This window comes from Telmatherina bonti, assembly GCF_933228915.1.
Source record: "Telmatherina bonti genome assembly, chromosome: 20".
NCBI lineage: Eukaryota > Metazoa > Chordata > Actinopteri > Atheriniformes > Telmatherinidae > Telmatherina > Telmatherina bonti.
Genome location: NC_136618.1, coordinates 2,126,307 through 2,147,436, shown reverse-complemented (window position 1 = coordinate 2,147,436; position 21,130 = coordinate 2,126,307). Strand labels below are relative to the sequence as shown.

The 21,130-nt window shown below is 50.0% G+C and overlaps 1 protein-coding gene across 4 annotated transcripts in view; it reads right to left on the bottom strand.

Moving 5' to 3' along the window:
• Window positions 1-21,130, bottom strand: part of prkdc (protein kinase, DNA-activated, catalytic subunit) — a 146,513-nt gene that overhangs the window by 74,036 nt on the left and 51,347 nt on the right. For all 4 annotated transcript variants that reach the window (XM_079259807.1, XM_079259805.1, XM_079259806.1 and 1 more), the window contains 27 exons: window positions 19,808-19,975; window positions 19,611-19,738; window positions 19,332-19,539; window positions 19,084-19,262; window positions 18,847-19,015; window positions 18,676-18,741; window positions 17,406-17,469; window positions 17,201-17,334; window positions 16,985-17,125; window positions 16,735-16,854; window positions 16,519-16,662; window positions 16,283-16,434; window positions 15,816-15,947; window positions 15,625-15,736; window positions 15,419-15,543; window positions 14,974-15,123; window positions 12,638-12,811; window positions 12,461-12,559; window positions 9,824-10,034; window positions 9,577-9,748; window positions 9,308-9,505; window positions 9,113-9,228; window positions 8,879-9,010; window positions 8,625-8,804; window positions 8,119-8,327; window positions 7,912-8,050; window positions 6,618-6,806 (listed from right to left, as the gene is read on the bottom strand). In XM_079259807.1, coding sequence (XP_079115933.1) covers window positions 6,618-6,806; window positions 7,912-8,050; window positions 8,119-8,327; window positions 8,625-8,804; window positions 8,879-9,010; window positions 9,113-9,228; window positions 9,308-9,505; window positions 9,577-9,748; window positions 9,824-10,034; window positions 12,461-12,559; window positions 12,638-12,811; window positions 14,974-15,123; window positions 15,419-15,543; window positions 15,625-15,736; window positions 15,816-15,947; window positions 16,283-16,434; window positions 16,519-16,662; window positions 16,735-16,854; window positions 16,985-17,125; window positions 17,201-17,334; window positions 17,406-17,469; window positions 18,676-18,741; window positions 18,847-19,015; window positions 19,084-19,262; window positions 19,332-19,539; window positions 19,611-19,738; window positions 19,808-19,975 — 4,011 coding nt within the window. The remainder of the gene's footprint in view (window positions 1-6,617; window positions 6,807-7,911; window positions 8,051-8,118; window positions 8,328-8,624; window positions 8,805-8,878; window positions 9,011-9,112; window positions 9,229-9,307; window positions 9,506-9,576; window positions 9,749-9,823; window positions 10,035-12,460; window positions 12,560-12,637; window positions 12,812-14,973; window positions 15,124-15,418; window positions 15,544-15,624; window positions 15,737-15,815; window positions 15,948-16,282; window positions 16,435-16,518; window positions 16,663-16,734; window positions 16,855-16,984; window positions 17,126-17,200; window positions 17,335-17,405; window positions 17,470-18,675; window positions 18,742-18,846; window positions 19,016-19,083; window positions 19,263-19,331; window positions 19,540-19,610; window positions 19,739-19,807; window positions 19,976-21,130) is intronic.

Here is a 21,130-nt window from a genome sequence, read left to right as displayed (position 1 = left end):
TGCGACACCAGGAGACCAGATACATGTCCTGCAACACCAGGAGACCAGATACATGTCCACCAGGAGACCAGATACATGTCCTGCAACACCAGGAGACCAGATACATTTCCACCAGGAGACCAGATACATGTCCACCAGGAGACCAGATTCATGTCCACCAGGAGACCAGATACATGTCCTGCAACACCAGGAGACCAGATACATGTCCACCAGGAGACCAGATACATGTCCACCAGGAGACCAGATTCATGTCCACCAGGAGACCAGATTCATGTCCTGCAACACCAGGAGACCAGATACATGTCCACCAGGAGACCAGATACATGTCCTGCAACACCAGGAGACCAGATACATGTCCACCAGGAGACCAGATACATGTCCACCAGGAGACCAGATTCATGTCCTGCAACACCAGGAGACCAGATACATGTCCACCAGGAGACCAGATACATGTCCTGCAACACCAGGAGACCAGATACATGTCCACCAGGAGACCAGATACATGTCCTGCAACACCAGGAGACCAGATACATGTCCACCAGGAGACCAGATACATGTCCTGCAACACCAGGAGACCAGATACATGTCCACCAGGAGACCAGATACATGTCCACCAGGAGACCAGATACATGTCCTGCAACACCAGGAGACCAGATACATGTCCTGCAACACCAGGAGACCAGATACATGTCCTGCAACACCAGGAGACCAGATACATGTCCACCAGGAGACCAGATACATGTCCACCAGGAGACCAGATACATGTCCTGCAACACCAGGAGACCAGATACATGTCCACCAGGAGACCAGATACATGTTCACCAGGAGACCAGATACATGTCCACCAGGAGACCAGATTCATGTCCTGCAACACCAGGAGACCAGATACATGTCCACCAGGAGACCAGATACATGTCCACCAGGAGACCAGATACATGTCCTGCAACACCAGGAGACCAGATACATGTCCACCAGGAGACCAGATACATGTCCTGCAACACCAGGAGACCAGATACATGTCCACCAGGAGACCAGATACATGTCCTGCAACACCAGGAGACCAGATACATGTCCTGCAACACCAGGAGACCAGATACATGTCCACCAGGAGACCAGATACATGTCCTGCAACACCAGGAGACCAGATACATGTCCACCAGGAGACCAGATACATGTCCTGCAACACCAGGAGACCAGATACATGTCCACCAGGAGACCAGATACATGTCCTGCAACACCAGGAGACCAGATACATGTCCACCAGGAGACCAGATACATGTCCTGCAACACCAGGAGACCAGATACATGTCCACCAGGAGACCAGATACATGTCCTGCAACACCAGGAGACCAGATACATGTCCACCAGGAGACCAGATACATGTCCACCAGGAGACCAGATACATGTCCACCAGGAGACCAGATTCATGTCCACCAGGAGACCAGATTCATGTCCTGCAACACCAGGAGACCAGATACATGTCCACCAGGAGACCAGATACATGTCCTGCAACACCAGGAGACCAGATACATGTCCACCAGGAGACCAGATACATGTCCACCAGGAGACCAGATTCATGTCCACCAGGAGACCAGATTCATGTCCTGCAACACCAGGAGACCAGATACATGTCCACCAGGAGACCAGATACATGTCCTGCAACACCAGGAGACCAGATACATGTCCACCAGGAGACCAGATACATGTCCACCAGGAGACCAGATTCATGTCCTGCAACACCAGGAGACCAGATACATGTCCACCAGGAGACCAGATACATGTCCTGCAACACCAGGAGACCAGATACATGTCCACCAGGAGACCAGATACATGTCCTGCAACACCAGGAGACCAGATACATGTCCACCAGGAGACCAGATACATGTCCTGCAACACCAGGAGACCAGATACATGTCCACCAGGAGACCAGATACATGTCCTGCAACACCAGGAGACCAGATACATGTCCTGCAACACCAGGAGACCAGATACATGTCCTGCAACACCAGGAGACCAGATACATGTCCTGCAACACCAGGAGACCAGATACATGTCCACCAGGAGACCAGATACATGTCCACCAGGAGACCAGATACATGTCCTGCAACACCAGGAGACCAGATACATGTCCACCAGGAGACCAGATACATGTTCACCAGGAGACCAGATACATGTCCACCAGGAGACCAGATTCATGTCCTGCAACACCAGGAGACCAGATACATGTCCACCAGGAGACCAGATACATGTCCACCAGGAGACCAGATACATGTCCTGCAACACCAGGAGACCAGATACATGTCCACCAGGAGACCAGATACATGTCCTGCAACACCAGGAGACCAGATACATGTCCACCAGGAGACCAGATACATGTCCTGCAACACCAGGAGACCAGATACATGTCCTGCAACACCAGGAGACCAGATACATGTCCACCAGGAGACCAGATACATGTCCTGCAACACCAGGAGACCAGATACATGTCCACCAGGAGACCAGATACATGTCCTGCAACACCAGGAGACCAGATACATGTCCACCAGGAGACCAGATACATGTCCTGCAACACCAGGAGACCAGATACATGTCCACCAGGAGACCAGATACATGTCCTGCAACACCAGGAGACCAGATACATGTCCACCAGGAGACCAGATACATGTCCTGCAACACCAGGAGACCAGATACATGTCCACCAGGAGACCAGATACATGTCCACCAGGAGACCAGATACATGTCCACCAGGAGACCAGATTCATGTCCACCAGGAGACCAGATTCATGTCCTGCAACACCAGGAGACCAGATACATGTCCACCAGGAGACCAGATACATGTCCTGCAACACCAGGAGACCAGATACATGTCCACCAGGAGACCAGATACATGTCCACCAGGAGACCAGATTCATGTCCTGCAACACCAGGAGACCAGATACATGTCCACCAGGAGACCAGATACATGTCCTGCAACACCAGGAGACCAGATACATGTCCACCAGGAGACCAGATACATGTCCACCAGGAGACCAGATACATGTCCACCAGGAGACCAGATACATGTCCTGCAACACCAGGAAACAGGGAATGTATCTATCTGCCATATGTCTGGATTTAAACGTTTTAATGAACCGGTTCAGCGTTTGCATGGCGTAGTGGTTAGCACCGTACCGCTAGAAGGTCGCTGGTTCGATCCTCAAATGAAACTTTATTTCTGGAACCCTTTTCACACGGTGGGCGACACGAGGCGCGCGCACGCACACACACACACACACACACACACACACAGGGGAGAACATGTAAACTCCACTCGGTGAGGTGTGAACCGTTGGACTGGCGACCTGTCCAGGTGTTCCTGCCTGGACTCCAGCCGGAATCAGACCGAGCCGTTCGGACAACGAAGGATTCATGTGGATATTTAAACCAGATAATTCATCAATCACTTCGATTTTAGAATGAATGGGTCCATGTGGAGAATGACTGGGTCCATGTGGAGAATGAATGGGTCCATGTGGAGAATGAATGGGTCCATGTGGAGAATGAATGGGTCTAAATAAAGAATGAATGGGTCCATGTAGAGAATGAATGGGTCCATGTAGAGAATGAATAGGTCTAAATAAAGAATGAATGGGTCCATGTGGAGAATGAATGGGTCCATGTAGAGAATGAATGGGTCCATGTGGAGAATGAATGGGTCCATGTAGAGAATGAATAGGTCTAAATAAAGAATGAATGGGTCCATGTGGAGAATGAATGGGTCTAAATAAAGAATGAATGGGTCCATGTAGAGAATGACTGGGTCCATGTGGAGAATGAATGGGTCCATGTGGAGAATGAATGGGTCCATGTGGAGAATGAATGGGTCTAAATAAAGAATGAATGGGTCCATGTAGAGAATGAATGGGTCCATGTGGAGAATGAATAGGTCTAAATAAAGAATGAATGGGTCCATGTGGAGAATGAATGGGTCCATGTAGAGAATGAATGGGTCCATGTGGAGAATGAATGGGTCTAAATAAAGAATGAATGGGTCCATGTGGAGAATGAATGGGTCTAAATAAAGAATGAATGGGTCCATGTAGAGAATGAATGGGTCCATGTGGAGAATGAATAGGTCTAAATAAAGAATGAATGGGTCCATGTGGAGAATGAATAGGTTTTAAATAAAGAATGAATGGGTCCATGAGGAGAATGAATAGGTTTTAAATAAAGAATGAATGGGTCCATGTGGAGAATGAATGGGTCCATGTGGAGAATGAATAGGTCCATGTGGAGAATGAATGGGTCTAAATAAAGAATGAATGGGTCCATGTAGAGAATGAATGGGTCCATGTGGAGAATGAATAGGTCTAAATAAAGAATGAATGGGTCCATGTGGAGAATGAATGGGTCCATGTGGAGAATGAATAGGTCCATGTGGAGAATGAATGGGTCTAAATAAAGAATGAATAGGTCCATGTGGAGAATGAATGGGTCCATGTGGAGAATGAATGGGTCCATGTGGAGAATGAATGGGTCCATGTAGAGAATGAATGGGTCCATGTGGAGAATGAATGGGTCCATGTGGAGAATGAATGGGTCCATGTGGAGAATGAATGGGTCCATGTGGAGAATGAATGGGTCCATGTGGAGAATGAATAGGTCCATGTGGAGAATGAATGGGTCCATGTGGAGAATGAATGGGTCCATGTGGAGAATGACTGGGTCTAATTAAAGAATGAATGGGTCCATGTGGAGAATGAATAGGTCTAAATAAAGAATGAATGGGTCCATGTGGAGAATGAATGGGTCCATGTAGAGAATGAATAGGTCCATGTAGAGAATGAATAGGTCCATGTAGAGAATGAATGGGTCCATGTGGAGAATGAATGGGTCCATGTAAAGAATAAAAAGGTCCATGTAGAGAATGAATGGGTCCATGTGGAGAATGAACGGTCCATGTAGAGAATGAACGGTCCATGTAGAGAATGAATGGGTCCATGTAGAGAATGAATGGGTCCATGTAGAGAATGAATGGGTCCATGTAGAGAATGAATAGGTCCATGTAGAGAATGAATGGGTCCATGTGGAGAATGAATAGGTCTAAATAAAGAATGAATGGGTCCATGTGGAGAATGAATGGGTCCATGTGGAGAATGAATAGGTCTAAATAAAGAATGAATAGGTCCATGTGGAGAATGAATAGGTCTAAATAAAGAATGAATGGGTCCATGTGGAGAATGAATAGGTCTAAATAAAGAATGAATGGGTCCATGTGGAGAATGAATAGGTCCATGTGGAGAATGAATGGGTCTAATTAAAGAATGAATGGGTCCATGTGGAGAATGAATTGGTCCATGTAGAGAATGAATGGGTCCATGTAGAGAATGAATAGGTCCATGTAGAGAATGAATGGGTCCATGTAGAGAATGAATAGGTCCATGTAGAGAATGAATGGGTCCATGTAGAGAATGAATGGCTCCATGTAGAGAATGAATAGGTCCATGTAGAGAATGAATGGGTCCATGTGGAGAATGAATAGGTCTAAATAAAGAATGAATGGGTCCATGTGGAGAATGAATGGGTCCATGTGGAGAATGAATAGGTCTAAATAAAGAATGAATAGGTCCATGTGGAGAATGAATAGGTCTAAATAAAGAATGAATGGGTCCATGTGGAGAATGAATAGGTCTAAATAAAGAATGAATGGGTCCATGTGGAGAATGAATAGGTCCATGTGGAGAATGAATGGGTCTAAATAAAGAATGAATGGGTCCATGTGGAGAATGAATTGGTCCATGTAGAGAATGAATGGGTCCATGTAGAGAATGAATAGGTCCATGTAGAGAATGAATGGGTCCATGTGGAGAATGAATAGGTCTAAATAAAGAATGAATGGGTCCATGTGGAGAATGAATAGGTCTAAATAAAGAATGAATGGGTCCATGTGGAGAATGAATGGGTCCATGTGGAGAATGAATAGGTCTAAATAAAGAATGAATGGGTCCATGTGGAGAATGAATAGGTCTAAATAAAGAATGAATGGGTCCATGTGGAGAATGAATAGGTCCATGTAGAGAATGAATGGGTCTAAATAAAGAATGAATGGGTCCATGTGGAGAATGAATGGGTCCATGTGGAGAATGAATAGGTCTAAATAAAGAATGAATGGGTCCATGTGGAGAATGAATAGGTCTAAATAAAGAATGAATGGGTCCATGTGGAGAATGAATAGGTCTAAATAAAGAATGAATGGGTCCATGTGGAGAATGAATAGGTCCATGTAGAGAATGAATGGGTCCATGTGGAGAATGACTGGGTCTAAATAAAGAATGAATGGGTCCATGTGGAGAATGAATAGGTCCATGTAGAGAATGAATGGGTCCATGTGGAGAATGAATGGGTCCATGTGGAGAATGACTGGGTCTAATTAAAGAATGAATGGGTCCATGTGGAGAATGACTGGGTCTAATTAAAGAATGAATGGGTCCATGTGGAGAATGAATGGGTCTAATTGCAGAATGAATGGGTCCATGTGGAGAATGAATGGGTCTAATTGCAGAATGAATGGGTCTAATAAAAAAATGAATGGGTGAATGGTGAGAATGAATGGGTCCAGTTAAAGAATGAATGGGTACCTGGTAGGAGGGTTCAGACCACATCTTGTCCAGGTCGGGTGGAGACGTGTCATCGATGTAAACGGTGGAGCAGTACTGCAGAGACTTCCACTCTGTCAGCTGACTGTACGCCTCCATGGCGGCCATCTCCCAGAAGTCCTTCTCAGCGTCACCGGGTTCGCCGTCAGACCAGTTCTCCGTGTTCAGAGCCTGTTGGACATACACTCGGCTTTTATGTCCTGGATATGGATCACCGGACTACTGGATCACCGGACTACTGGATCACCACTGTGGGGGGGAGGGGTCACTGTCCGCTTTATGTACAATACACGCGGCGGGGCGGAGCGTACACCCGGCGGGGCGGAGCGTACACGCGGCGGGGCGGAGCGTACACGCGGCGGGGCGGAGCGTACACGCGGCGGGGCGGAGCGTACACGCGGCGGGGCGGAGCGTACACGCGGCTGGGCGGAGCGTACACGCGGCGGGGCGGAGCGTACACCCGGCGGGGCGGAGCGTACACCCGGCGGGGCGGAGCGTACACGCGGCGGGGCGGAGCGTACACGCGGCTGGGCGGAGCGTACACGCGGCGGGGCGGAGCGTACACGCGGCGGGGCGGAGCGTACACGCGGCTGGGCGGAGCGTACACGCGGCGGGGCGGAGCGTACACGCGGCGGGGCGGAGCGTACACCCGGCGGGGCGGAGCGTACACGCGGCTGGGCGGAGCGTACACGCGGCGGGGCGGAGCGTACACGCGGCGGGGCGGAGCGTACACGCGGCGGGGCGGAGCGTACACGCGGCTGGGCGGAGCGTACACGCGGCGGGGCGGAGCGTACACGCGGCGGGGCGGAGCGTACACGCGGCGGGGCGGAGCGTACACGCGGCGGGGTCCGAGTGTTTTAATGTAAAAACGTCGGTACTTTCTCGCCACCTCGATCAGCTGTTTCATCGTTTTAGCTGCAGCAGGAAAAACGCGAAGCAGCATCTCCACTTCCTGTTTCTCTGTGTTAGCCACGCCCACCTCACATGTCCGACCAATCACACGATACTTCTTGGAGCCAGTTCTGCAGCCCGATGTGTTGAGAACCGTCTTCAACACGAGACGTCAGCGAGAACAAAATGACGTGATTTTCTTCTTGGAGAACAAGAAGGAATTTCCGTCTCCTGCTGGAGGATGGAACGAGGTTCGGTGGAGAGCAAACGGTCCGGTTCGTCCCGGACCGTTGGTTCCATGCTGCGCCAGGTATTTATGACCTGCATGGAGGCAGATTTCCCGTCTGCCTGAGGGAACGTCGGAGGGAAACTCTGGACTTCCTACCTCGTTGTAAAGCTTCACCGCTTCTGCAAAGTCGGAGTTGGCTTCGGCTTGAAGAGCAGAGCAGGTGATGGACTTGGTCCCGACTTTTCCTCCAAAGATGCCGCGAACAACATCGTAATCCTCCAAAGACCTGTAGAGTCTGCAGACGAGAAGCAGAAGTCTGAGGACGGGTTGGGACAGAAGAAGCCGGACTGGAGATGTCCCTACCTGGCCAGGTGGATCCACTTTGCCGTGTCAGGAGGAATGTCTTTGTGTCCTCGTGGGCGTTTGGCGGGACGTTGCTCCGGCTCGGCGGCGTGCAGAAGAGCTTCCTCCAGCAGCAGGATGCCGGACGGCTGCTGGAGACTCACGAGGCAGGTGGAGCTGACGGCTGCCGGGTGGAGCTGCTGCAGGTCCGAGTGCTGGAAACACATGTCCTGCAGGACCGTGCTGCGTTCAGGGACTGGTCGCTGGAGCCGCCAAGGTACTCATTTTAATTTTCAAGGTGAAACGCTGACAGCTGCACCGCCACAGCGCCAATGTTGCTCGGCAACCACATGGCACTAAAAAATGTTTCATTTGCTAATCGATCAATTATTTACATATTGAGGCTTTCTGTAGTTCTAATTGACCAGAAGAATGTGGAGTAAAGATGAGCACCTCGGCGGTCTGAGGGGGGTTCTGCTGTGTTGAAGGACCCCGCGGCGAGCTGCGTGTTGCATTCAGGGCCTTACCTGTACACATGCTATGAAGGGGGGGAAGCAGAGCGAGCTCCTGTCCAGGAAGGAGTTCATGACGCAGCGCAGACCCTCTCTGACCCTCCTGGTCTCCTCTGGACTCTGGTGCTTCTCTGCCTCCCGGAGGATCGCGGCGAACAGCGAGCTGAACAGCTGCTTGGCCAGGACGGCGTCTCTCTGAGGAGAGACGTGAGGATGTGAGGACAGCGTGGGGACAGGGTGTCCGTACGGGGACAGGAAGCAGCTCGGACCTGTGCCAGCGCCTGCAGAGGCGTGATGAGGCTGCTGTGGGGGATCTGGACATCTGGGAAATCTCCGGTTCTGTAGCTTCGGTACAAAACCACCAGACCCTCCTTTCTCAGTCTCTCATCGGACTTTTCTTCCTGTGGAACCAAGACACACCGGATGAGACCAGGAGACAGAGATGGATCCACATCACGAGATCTGGATCCAGATCTGGGCTTGCGAAGCGGGTCTGAGGGAACCTTTTTCTGGATCTGCTGCTGGATCTGTCTCTGAGCGAAGGTCTGGCTGATCTTGTCCTGGTCTTTCAGAAACCTGCGTCTCAGTCTCAGGATGTTCCTTCGGCGCTCGTCTTCAGCTGAGGACAGGAGCACAGTAAATTCTGAAAAACCCGGATGGGATCAGGTCCTCTGATCCAGGTCCACGCTCTGACCCACCTCCGGACCGGCCATCCACCTGGTCCGACGATGCGGTCAGACGGCCCAGACCGAAGCCGTCGCCGACCGGCCTCCTCGCCGCCGGCTGTCTCTCCGTCCTGTCCAACACCAGGAGCGAGGACTGCGACTCGGAGCTGGGAGAGTCCACCACCGTGTCCACGCTGCTGCCTGTCAGCCAGTTATAAGCTGACCGACGACCTGCAGGGACCACAAAAACCAGTTTCCAGACTCACTGTAAAAGTGTCTTGGCATGAGGAAGAGGGACGTACCGGTTTGGGTCTGGGAGAACTCCAAGGAGGTCTGGGTGGCTCTGAGCTTCCCCTTAGTGGTTCCGGACTGGGAGGCTGCCAGACTCTCTGGACCCTGAGAGGTCTGGGTTTCTACAAACATTGGCGTCATGACGGTGGACCTGAAGCGCCAGCTGGAGTCGATGACGTAGTCCTGCAGGAGGAGGACAAGGTCAGCTTGGCCGGGAAGCGGACCAGCAGGTCTGGGAACCACAGGAAGGATCCAGACCTGGAAGCTGCATTCAGACAGAGGAAACTCAAACATGTTGCGTTTAAAGTCGGGACTCCGGCTCGTCGTTTCCAGCAGCAGGTTGGTGGCCAAACTGAGAAAACGCCGCTCGATGTGGACGGAGTACAGCGAGCTGAGGACAGCCTGCATCCTCTGCAGGGTGGCAGCCGGAAGACGCTTCTCCTGACTCCAGAAGTTCTGGACGTAAAGTCTGCAGAGAAGACATTCAGTTTTATCTGTCATACAGGGGATGGTCCAACTGGTGCAGGAGGACGTACTGGTGGAGGGTCTCCTTGCTGCAAGCTCAACACAGGCAACAGATGTGGAACTACGGAGAGTGTGTGATCAGTAGGCTGTCTCAGATGAGACATCCCATATAAAGCAGGTATGTGGAAGGTGCTTTCTTCTGAGAGAGGCCTCCCTTGTCCCACACTGAAACTAGTTGTGTAAGAAAGTGTGTTTATATGTATATATATATATATATATATATATATATATATATATATACACACACACATACAAACTACATCCAGACAGAAATTTCATCTTTTAGGAACAAGGCCATCAGTTTGGGTCGGCTGCTCATCTTTTAGTGAATTATCCTCTGAAACACGTCTGCTACTGTCTTCCTCAATGTCTACATATTGCAGTGTGCCGTAAAGCTTGTCTTGACGTAAAATACTGCAGTAAAGCACCTTATGGTGGCGTAAACGATGGCGCCTCATATGAAACGATGGATGTTTTCTGTCGTCCAAACGAAATATATATCGTCACATCGCCCAGCCCTAGAGCAGCTTATCACCCTAAATGCCAACGAATGATGGACCGGTTAATGGAACACGTAATTACCGGATTTGTGCTAGTCTAACCTAACATGAACTGATGCTTGATTCCTTCATGCACTCTTTTTTTTTTTTTTTTGCATTTTTCACTGCATGAATTGCTTATTGGTCCACTAATTTCTGCTTCTCAGCTGTGGAGTTCTACAGAGGGCCACCACTTATTTGTTCACAGATGGACCAATCAGGGTGCATAACACGTTTAGTGCTGCCCATTAGTCTGTGTGTCTGCAGGAAAAGAAGAGGGGGCAGAAGCCTGACGCCGTTAGTCTATGTTGTGGTTCATCTAAAGTGGAATCATTCTCAGCGTAAAGAACATTACAGTCATCGGGCAACACCTACAGCAGTCCATGTGAAGGAAAGTTCCATGTGGTACCACCTAAATCACCGAAGCTGCAGGAGCAAAGGCTCCCAAGGAAAGTCCTAACCATGTCCACTTCCACTGACTCAAAGGTTGAGAAGGTTGATCCAGAGATTTAGGACTAAATCTCCTTCTGATGTTTCTCTTGCTGGGAGTCACAGGGTCAAACCGTTGGTCCAGAAAACAGAAGAAACTGTGACAACATGGTGATGACAGCAGCTAAGAGGGCGACACGATGGTGCCAGCGACAAAGGGAAGTACAATTTGGCATCATGCCACAGGTCACTTGCCAGCGTTTTCTGCTAAATCCACCCACATAGCACCTTGTCACATGCACCTGATGGTTCTTTTACAGCAACTATACAGGGAGCAGGACAGGAGGCTGGGGGGCCTTGGGGACAATGCTGGCGAGGGAAACTGGGGGATGAATTGATTTGTTAACTATTGGAGATTCTTGTTGATCTTGATAGTCATGGTGCTGGTTTGGTTCTCACCATTCTTTCTTTGTTGGCTTGTTGTGTGTCCCCTGTCTTTAGAGACTGTGGCTGAAGAATTCGACGTACAAGCACCTCATGTCATCAGCTCACCTTGCTTGGTTAAACCTGAGAATGAAGGAGTCTTGTCTGCATGCTGGATCAAGTTGGGTCAAGAAAGACGACCAGTGTGTGGTTGTCAGCAAGACGTGTTCTCATCTCAGCTCTGACCTAGCCAGGCCTTGTTCGATCTGTTTAAACCTCTGGAGGTTTGATAGCGTGTAGATAGATGGCATCAGGTGATGTGCCGTAAAAGTGCGCTGTGTCGTTTTACCAAGGCCGTGTTGTCTGTCTTTAGTAAATAAATACTATCACATAGTCATTGGTGAACTGGACCTTTACTACTGTAACAAACTGTCTGTCCGGACATTCCATTGCCAGCGACGGAAAGATGATTGCCACCTGATTTGGTGTTCGCTCAAAGACCAAGGGCGTGAAAGAATTTTCCATGAAAAATGGCAGAAATTGCAGTTTTTTTGCTTTTACAGTGGAAAGTCAACGAAGGGGCAATTTAATAGGATTTGAAGTCGTGTTTTAATTGTTTGGTTATTCTGTTAGTGGCGGTGGAACCGCCAGAGGGAGGAATGTTGGAGAATCTAAAGTTGGAAGAAGTGCTGCAAGGTCATAGCAATCTGTATTGTGGTAAACAATTATCTAACATGGCAAAATATGTCTAACTATGGACAGTGTATAATTAGTAACCTGCGTCAGGTGAGACGTGATATTCCATACAATGCTACACTGCAGAGAGCATACATATATATGTGTATATCAAAGAAGGTTTCTTCTGAGAGAGGCCTCCCTTGTCCCACACTAAATCTATGTCTGTCTGTGTTAGAAAGTCGTCTCTTCTGCCCGTTGCTGTGTTGCATCAAGATAGTATAAAATATTCCACAACACTTACTGGAGACCCTGGTTCTCCTCCGACAGGCCCTGAAGCAGAGTCTCTTTAGCTACATTCAGGATGTCCACCGATGAGTTGTCCTGCATGCTCTCCTCGTCGCTGCAGAGACAACAGTCCATGAAAACTGGACCATGTTCCCAATGCAGACTATGGCTAGGATGAGACCAGGTTCCTGACCTGTAGTTGTCCTGGATCCACATCAGGATGTCATACATCCTCTCTCTGCAGGCCGGAGACGGATGGGAGACAAAGGCCGTCACTGCTCCCAGAAGCTCCGAAAGATCAGCCGGAGACAGGATAGCCAGGATCTTATGGACGATGTCCAGGCAGACACGCTGTCTTCCTTCATCTCTGAAAGAACAAATTTATATGAAATATCTTATTTTACACCAGTTATTGACCTGCTGAGGTCAACCAATCATGACCCGCTGAAAAACACGGAGATCATGGAGGACCATGATGGAGTATCATGATGGAGGACCATGATGGAGGACCATGATGGAGTATCATGATGGAGTATCATGATGGAGTATCATGATGGAGGACCATGATGGAGTATCATGATGGAGGACCATGATGGAGTATCATGATGGAGTATCATGATGGAGTATCATGATGGAGGACCATGATGGAGTATCATGATGGAGGACCATGATGGAGTATCATGATGGAGTATCATGATGGAGTATCATGATGGAGTATCATGATGGAGGACCATGATGGAGTATCATGATGGAGGACCATGATGGAGGACCATGATGGAGGACCATGATGGAGGACCATGATGGAGTATCATGATGGAGTATCATGATGGAGGACCATGATGGAGGACCATGATGGAGGACCATGATGGAGGACCATGATGGAGTATCATGATGGAGTATCATGATGGAGGACCATGATGGAGTATCATGATGGAGGACCATGATGGAGTATCATGATGGAGGACCATGATGGAGTATCATGATGGAGGACCATGATGGAGGACCATGATGGAGTATCATGATGGAGTATCATGATGGAGGACCATGATGGAGTATCATGATGGAGGACCATGATGGAGTACCATGATGGAGGACCATGATGGAGTATCATGATGGAGGACCATGATGGAGTATCATGATGGAGTATCATGATGGAGTATCATGATGGAGGACCATGATGGAGTATCATGATGGAGGACCATGATGGAGGACCATGATGGAGGACCATGATGGAGTATCATGATGGAGTATCATGATGGAGGACCATGATGGAGTATCATGATGGAGGACCATGATGGAGTATCATGATGGAGGACCATGATGGAGTATCATGATGGAGGACCACGATGGAGGACCATGATGGAGTATCATGATGGAGGACCATGATGGAGTATCATGATGGAGGACCATGATGGAGTATCATGATGGAGGACCATGATGGAGTATCATGATGGAGGACCATGATGGAGTATCATGATGGAGTATCATGATGGAGGACCATGATGGAGTATCATGATGGAGGACCATGATGGAGTATCATGATGGAGGACCATGATGGAGGACCATGATGGAGTATCATGATGGAGGACCATGATGGAGTACCATGATGGAGGACCATGATGGAGGACCATGATGGAGTATCATGATGGAGGACCATGATGGAGGACCATGATGGAGTATCATGATGGAGGACCATGATGGAGTATCATGATGGAGGACCATGATGGAGTATCATGATGGAGGACCATGATGGAGGACCATGATGGAGGACCATGATGGAGTATCATGATGGAGGACCATGATGGAGTATCATGATGGAGGACCATGATGGAGTATCATGATGGAGGACCATGATGGAGTATCATGATGGAGGACCATGATAGAGTATCATGATGGAGGACCATGATGGAGTATCATGATGGAGGACCATGATGGAGTATCATGATGGAGGACCATGATGGAGGACCATGATGGAGGACCATGATGGAGGACCATGATGGAGTATCATGATGGAGGACCATGATGGAGGACCATGATGGAGGACCATGATGGAGTATCATGATGGAGGACCATGATGGAGGACCATGATGGAGGACCATGATGGAGTATCATGATGGAGGACCATGATGGAGTATCATGATGGAGGACCATGATGGAGGACCATGATGGAGGACCATGATGGAGTATCATGATGGAGTATCATGATGGAGGACCACGATGGAGTATCATGATGGAGTATCATGATGGAGGACCATGATGGAGTATCATGATGGAGGACCATGATGGAGGACCATGATGGAGGACCATGATGGAGTATCATGATGGAGGACCATGATGGAGGACCATGATGGAGGACCATGATGGAGTATCATGATGGAGGACCATGATGGAGTATCATGATGGAGGACCATGATGGAGTATCATGATGGAGGACCATGATGGAGTATCATGATGGGGGACCATGATGGAGTATCATGATGGAGTATCATGATAGAGGACTTTAATGGAGGACGTGTGCTGAAGACTCACCTGTGGCTCATCAACTGAATGAATCCTGTGGTCTTCAGCTGCAGGAAGATGTCCGGGATGACGTCGACTCGACTCAGCACACACTCCAAACAATTAGTCTTTAAGATGCCGTGTAGCTTCGGCAGCAGGAAGAAGACTTGATTAACAAACCTGAAATATGACATTATGAAGCTGTAGTTAGCTGGATGCTACCAATATGCTAGCCGGATTCTAGCGGTGTGTCAGCTGGATGCTACCAATATGCTAGCCGGATTCTAGCGGTGTGTTAGCTGGATGCTACCAATATGCTAGCCGGATTCTAGCGGTGTGTTAGCTGGATGTTGGTGGTATTTTAGCTGGATGCTAGCAGGATGTTGGTGGTATTATAGCTAGATGCTAGCTGGATCTTGGTGGTATTTTAGTTGGATGCTAGCTGAAATACACCTCACTGACAGGTCAAACCTACCGATCCATGAAAGGAGGGAAGTGTTTGGACACTTTGTTTAGGCAGATGATGAACTTGTCATCTAGATCTTTTTTCTTCAGGTTTGTTATTTTGGTTGTAGCAAGACTGAGGAGCTCCTGATGAAGCTGAGAGAGGAAGACATTAACACATTTTAAATTAAATCTTTATGAAAGAGAAACCAAGGAAAGGAAGTTCCTGGGTCGTACCTGACCCAGATCTGTACTGTTCTTCAGAATGAGGCCAATAAGTTCTGCTGCAGCTGCGTAAACATCTTTATATCTCACAAAGGAGATGTTGTTGGTCAGAGACTGAATGTACCTGAAAACACACACAAGCTACAAATTACTGAATAAAACTCTCATTTTGATGTTTTTGATGATTTTTTCATGTACATTACCTCTCGTATTCTATCCCACAGGACACATCATAGGCTGGCAGCTTGTTGGCGAGGATGATTCCCAGAAGCTGGAGTCCAACGGAGTTGTCTCTGCTGTTTGGGTCGGTTCCACTAAAATGCTCGTATATCAGACTAAACCAGAAATCAACAAAGCAACTTCAATAAAGATTTCTGTTTAATAAATATATTACGTTTACCTGTATGCTACATTACCGTTATGCTAGCTTTTCCTTTATGCTAGCATTACCTGCATGCTAGCGCTGCTGAACGTTAGCGCTGCCTGTACGTTAGCATAACCTGTACGTTAGCATAACCTGTACATTAGCATAACCTGTACGTTAGCATTACCTGTACGTTAGCATTACCTGTAAATTAGCATTACCTGTACGTTAGCATAACCTGTACGGTAGCATAACCTGTACGGTAGCATTACTTGTACATTAGCGCTGCCTTTACGGTAGCATTACCTGTACGGTACGTGCAGACAATCTTTCCAACACTCCACCAGGGTGCGAATGATCTCCAGGTTGTGGCGGAAAACGGCTCTCTTGTGGTTAAAGCTGTGCTTCATGAGGAACTCCAACAGCCGGTTGGCGAGGACTTCGTCTCTGGCATTTCCCTGAAGATGAGACATTTCCGACATGATGCAGAAGACAAGAGCAGGAAGAAGATGGGGGAAGAGTTCCAGGAAGCCCGAACACACCTTGGGCGCGGCCAGGCTGGTCCAAGACAGCACCGTGACCACAACGTCCACCACCATGAAATGGATCCCGTCTCCTCCGTTGTTTCCAGAGACAATGAGCTGCAGCAGCGGTCCGAGCCAGTGTTTGGCATACGGCCGGAAAACCTGGAAAACATGTCAGATTGACATGCGGCAGTGAAAGGAGAGAATAGGAGGAGCAAATGGAGGAACATTCACCTCCTCTGTGTTAATGATCAGCTTCGATATGAAGAGTCGGATGTTCAGAGACGTCGCTGGATTGGACAGTTTTCCATGAAGAAACTTCATCCAGGAAGGAAGCTCCTCTGGCTGATGTCCCTGTTTCACCGGAAGGAGAACACCTGAATGAAAAAGCTTGGACCAGGACCACTGGGTAAAAACCTGGACCTGATCCGAACACCTTCTGGTCCAGGTGTCTGGTCCGGGTCAGCAGGTAAAGGAGCCCTACCTGCGGGACTTTAGGCGTGATGTTGTTCCTGTGCATGTGACCAATCAGAGCCGTCATGGCCGCCATACATTCGTGCTGGTTCAGCTCGTCCATCTCTAGATCCAGCGTTGCATCCTGGAGAGTCTCCTTCATCTCCTCCGTCTGCAAACAAGGACGAAGTCTTTAGAAGCTCCAGGAGGCCCCTGCTCCCCAGATGGACTCATGTGAGAGGTGAACCTTTGTGGGAGCCGGAACTCTGTGGGAGCTGAAGGAAAAACTCTGGACTCCGGTGGAAAAGTCGAACTGACTCATCTCTTCACTCAGGCTGCTGTCGGCCATGTAGGACTGGGAGGACAGGTACATCGCCGTTTCTATGGAAACACGACAGTCAGCCATGATGAAAGCATACGCCAACAGGCAAGCTGGTAACCTGCTTCCATACCTCCGTTCTCATCACTCGCCGTTTTTCTGATCTGAATGTATTTCTTCTTTCTCTCCAGCGGGACCTGAAAGCATCCTTTATGGATCAATAATCCAATCATCGCCCAAAAACAAACAAACAAACACAACATGGGACCAAAAACAATTAAACCAACCAACATGGGACCAAAAACAAACAAACCAACCAACATGGGACCAAAAACAAACAAACCAACCAACATGGGACCAAAAACAAACAAACCAACCAACATGGGACCAAAAACAAACAAACCAACCAACATGGGACCAAAAACAAACAAACCAACCAACATGGGACCAAAATCAAAAACCAACCAACATGGGACCAAAAACAAACCAACCAACCAACATGGGACCAAAAACAAACCAACCAACCAACATGGGACCAAAAACAAACCAACCAACCAACATGGGACCAAAAACAAACCAACCAACCAACATGGGACCAAAAACAAACCAACCAACCAACATGGGACCAAAAACAAACCAACCAACCAACATGGGACCAAAAACAAACCAACCAACCAACATGGGACCAAAAACAAACCAACCAACCAACATGGGACCAAAAACAAACAAACCAACCAACATGGGACCAAAAACAAACCAACCAACCAACATGGGACCAAAAACAAACCAACCAACCAACATGGGACCAAAAACAAACCAACCAACCAACATGGGACCAAAAACAAACCAACCAACCAACATGGGACCAAAAACAAACAAACCAACCAACATGGGACCAAAAACAAACAAACCAACCAACATGGGACCAAAGACAAACCAACCAACCAACATGGGACCAAAAACAAACAAACCAACCAACATGGGACCAAAAACAAACAAACAAACCAACATGGGACCAAAAACAAACAAACCAACCAACATGGGACCAAAAACAAACCAACCAACCAACATGGGACCAAAAACAAACAAACCAACCAACATGGGACCAAAAACAAACAAACAAACCAACATGGGACCAAAGACAAACCAACCAACCAACATGGGACCAAAAACAAACAAACAAACCAACATGGGACCAAAAACAAACAAACAAACCAACATGGGACCAAAAACAAACAAACCAACCAACATGGGACCAAAAACAAACAAACCAACCAACATGGGACCAAAAACAAACAAACAAACCAACATGGGACCAAAAACAAACAAACCAACCAACATGGGACCAAAAACAAACAAACAAACCAACATGGTATCAAAAACAAACAAACCAAACATGGTACCTCAACTTCGATGGGGAAGCTGTAGATTCTTTCTGCATCAATGATATTCTCCAGGATGAGCTGATGCTGGGTGGAGGAGCACATGTTACACGAATCAGCTTTCATTCTTGTGTTTGTTTAAAATGCAGCTGGATATCATTCTCCTCCCGCCCAGCGGTCAGGACCGACTACCTTGTCGGGCTTGTCGGAGAACAGGAAGCCCTGATAGAACCGGGCCTCGGTGAAGCTGCAGGTGACGACGGACATGGCGCAGGTGTAGGCGGAGCAGTGGTACCGTCTGCGGACCTCCAGCAGCAGCGTCTCCCCGGACATGTCCTCCGTGAAGGCTTCGAAGCAGGACCTGCAGACAGAGAAGCAGCATGAGGCGGGTCCAGACGGGGATGAAGGAGGCGTCTGGAGGAGACGGACTTGAGGAGCGCCTTGGAGAGCTCGTTTCCCTCCGTCTGCTCAGAACCACAGAAGGTGCGGTTGATGCGGGAATCCGGGGAGTAGAGCTGCTCCTTGGGAAGTCGGGAATACAGGAGCTCCATCAGCTTGTAGAAAGCAGTCTTCCTCAGCAGCTGGACCTGGAACTCCGCCTCCTTCCACTGGAACCCAGAAGAGGACATGACTGAACTGCCCATTACTCAGGTCAGTGAAGGCATCGTCTCGCCCACCTTGGTGAAGCGGCTGAGCAGGAAGGACATGATTTCGGAGACGTTTTCCAGAAAGAAGCAGCTGAGGGTCTCGGAACTGCAGTGGGACACCAGCGGCAGTAGGACCCGGTCCATCATGGCCTGCAGCGTGGAGCTGATGGGAACGTCGTCCTGCTGGATCCCCCGAAACACCGAATGCAGCAGCTGCAGCTGCCTCTGGCCGCTCGCCCTGACACCATGCAGACACACCCGTCAGGACCGCATCCAGACCGCATGCGGATCATAAAGACCTCCACTGACCGCTGGGAAATCCTGCGGAAGCAGGTCTGGAACTGGTCCTCCATGATGTGTTTCCGGTCCCGACACAGAACTCCGGCTAGGAGTCGGAGCAGAACCGGACTCTGGGACAGCTCCAGAGCGTCCAACAGCTACAAGACAAGGAACCGGATCAGTTAGACCAGAGACCCCTCCCACCCGTCCCGAAGCGGATTCTTCACCTTCTGGATGCAGTCCATGTAGTTGTTCCGGTGCAGGGAGCCCTTGGAGAACTCGTCGGACTGCATGGGGAAGTGTGACGCTTCCAGAGCCTGGAGGGCCTTCTGCAGCTCGTCCAGCTGCTGGTCGGGGAGGACGGTGAAGAACGGCAGGACCAGCAGGGCCTGGGTCTGCAAGACCGCAGGGAGATCAGGAAGCTGGTCTGGGACAGACCTCAGGAGGCCAGAGGGTCTGGCTGGGTGGGGACTGTGCCAGCTCAGGCCGCCTCCACCACAGGGTGGAGACCTGCCCCCACAGTGGAGACCTGCCCCCACAGTGGAGACCTGCCCCCACAGAGTAGAACTGCCCCCACAGAGTAGACCTGCCCCCACAGTGGAGAACTGCCCCCACAGTGGAGACCTGCCCCCACAGTGGAGAACTGCCCCCACAGTGGAGACCTGCCCCCACAGTGGAGACCTGCCCCCCACAGTGGAGACCTGCCCCCACAGTGGAGAACTGCCCCCACAGTGGAGAACTGCCCCCACAGTGGAGACCTGCCCCCACAGTGGAGACCTGCCCCCACAGTGGAGACCTGCCCCCACAGAGGAGACCTGCCCCCCACAGTGGAGACCTGCCCCCACAGTGGAGAACTGCCCCCACAGTGGAGAACTGCCCCCACAGTGGAGAACTGCCCCCACAGTGGAGACCTGCCCCCCACAGTGGAGACCTGCCCCCACAGAGTAGACCTGCCCCCACAGTGGAGACCTGCCCCCACAGTGGAGACCTGCCCCCACAGAGGAGACCTTCCCCCCACAGTGGAGAACTGCCCCCACAGAGTAGAACTGCCCCCACAGAGTAGACCTGCCCCCACAGTGGAGAACTGCCCCCACAGTGGAGACCTGCCCCCACAGAGGAGAACTGCCCCCACAGAGTAGACCTGCCCCCACAGAGGAGAACTGCCCCCACAGAGTAGACCTGCCCCCACAGTGGAGAACTGCCCCCACAGTGGAGACCTGCCCCCACAGTGGAGACCTGCCCCCACAGTGGAGACCTGCCCCCACAGAGGAGACCTTCCCCCCACAGTGGAGACCTGCCCCCACAGTGGAGACCTGCCCCCACAGAGGAGACCTTCCCCCCACAGTGGAGACCTGCCCCCACAGAGGAGAACTGCCCCCACAGAGTAGACCTGCCCCCCACAGTGGAGAACTGCCCCCACAGTGGAGACCTGCCCCCACAGAGGAGAACTGCCCCCCACAGTGGAGACCTGCCCCCCACAGTGGAGACCTGCCCCCACAGAGGAGACCTTCCCCCCACAGTGGAGACCTGCCCCCACAGTGGAGACCTGC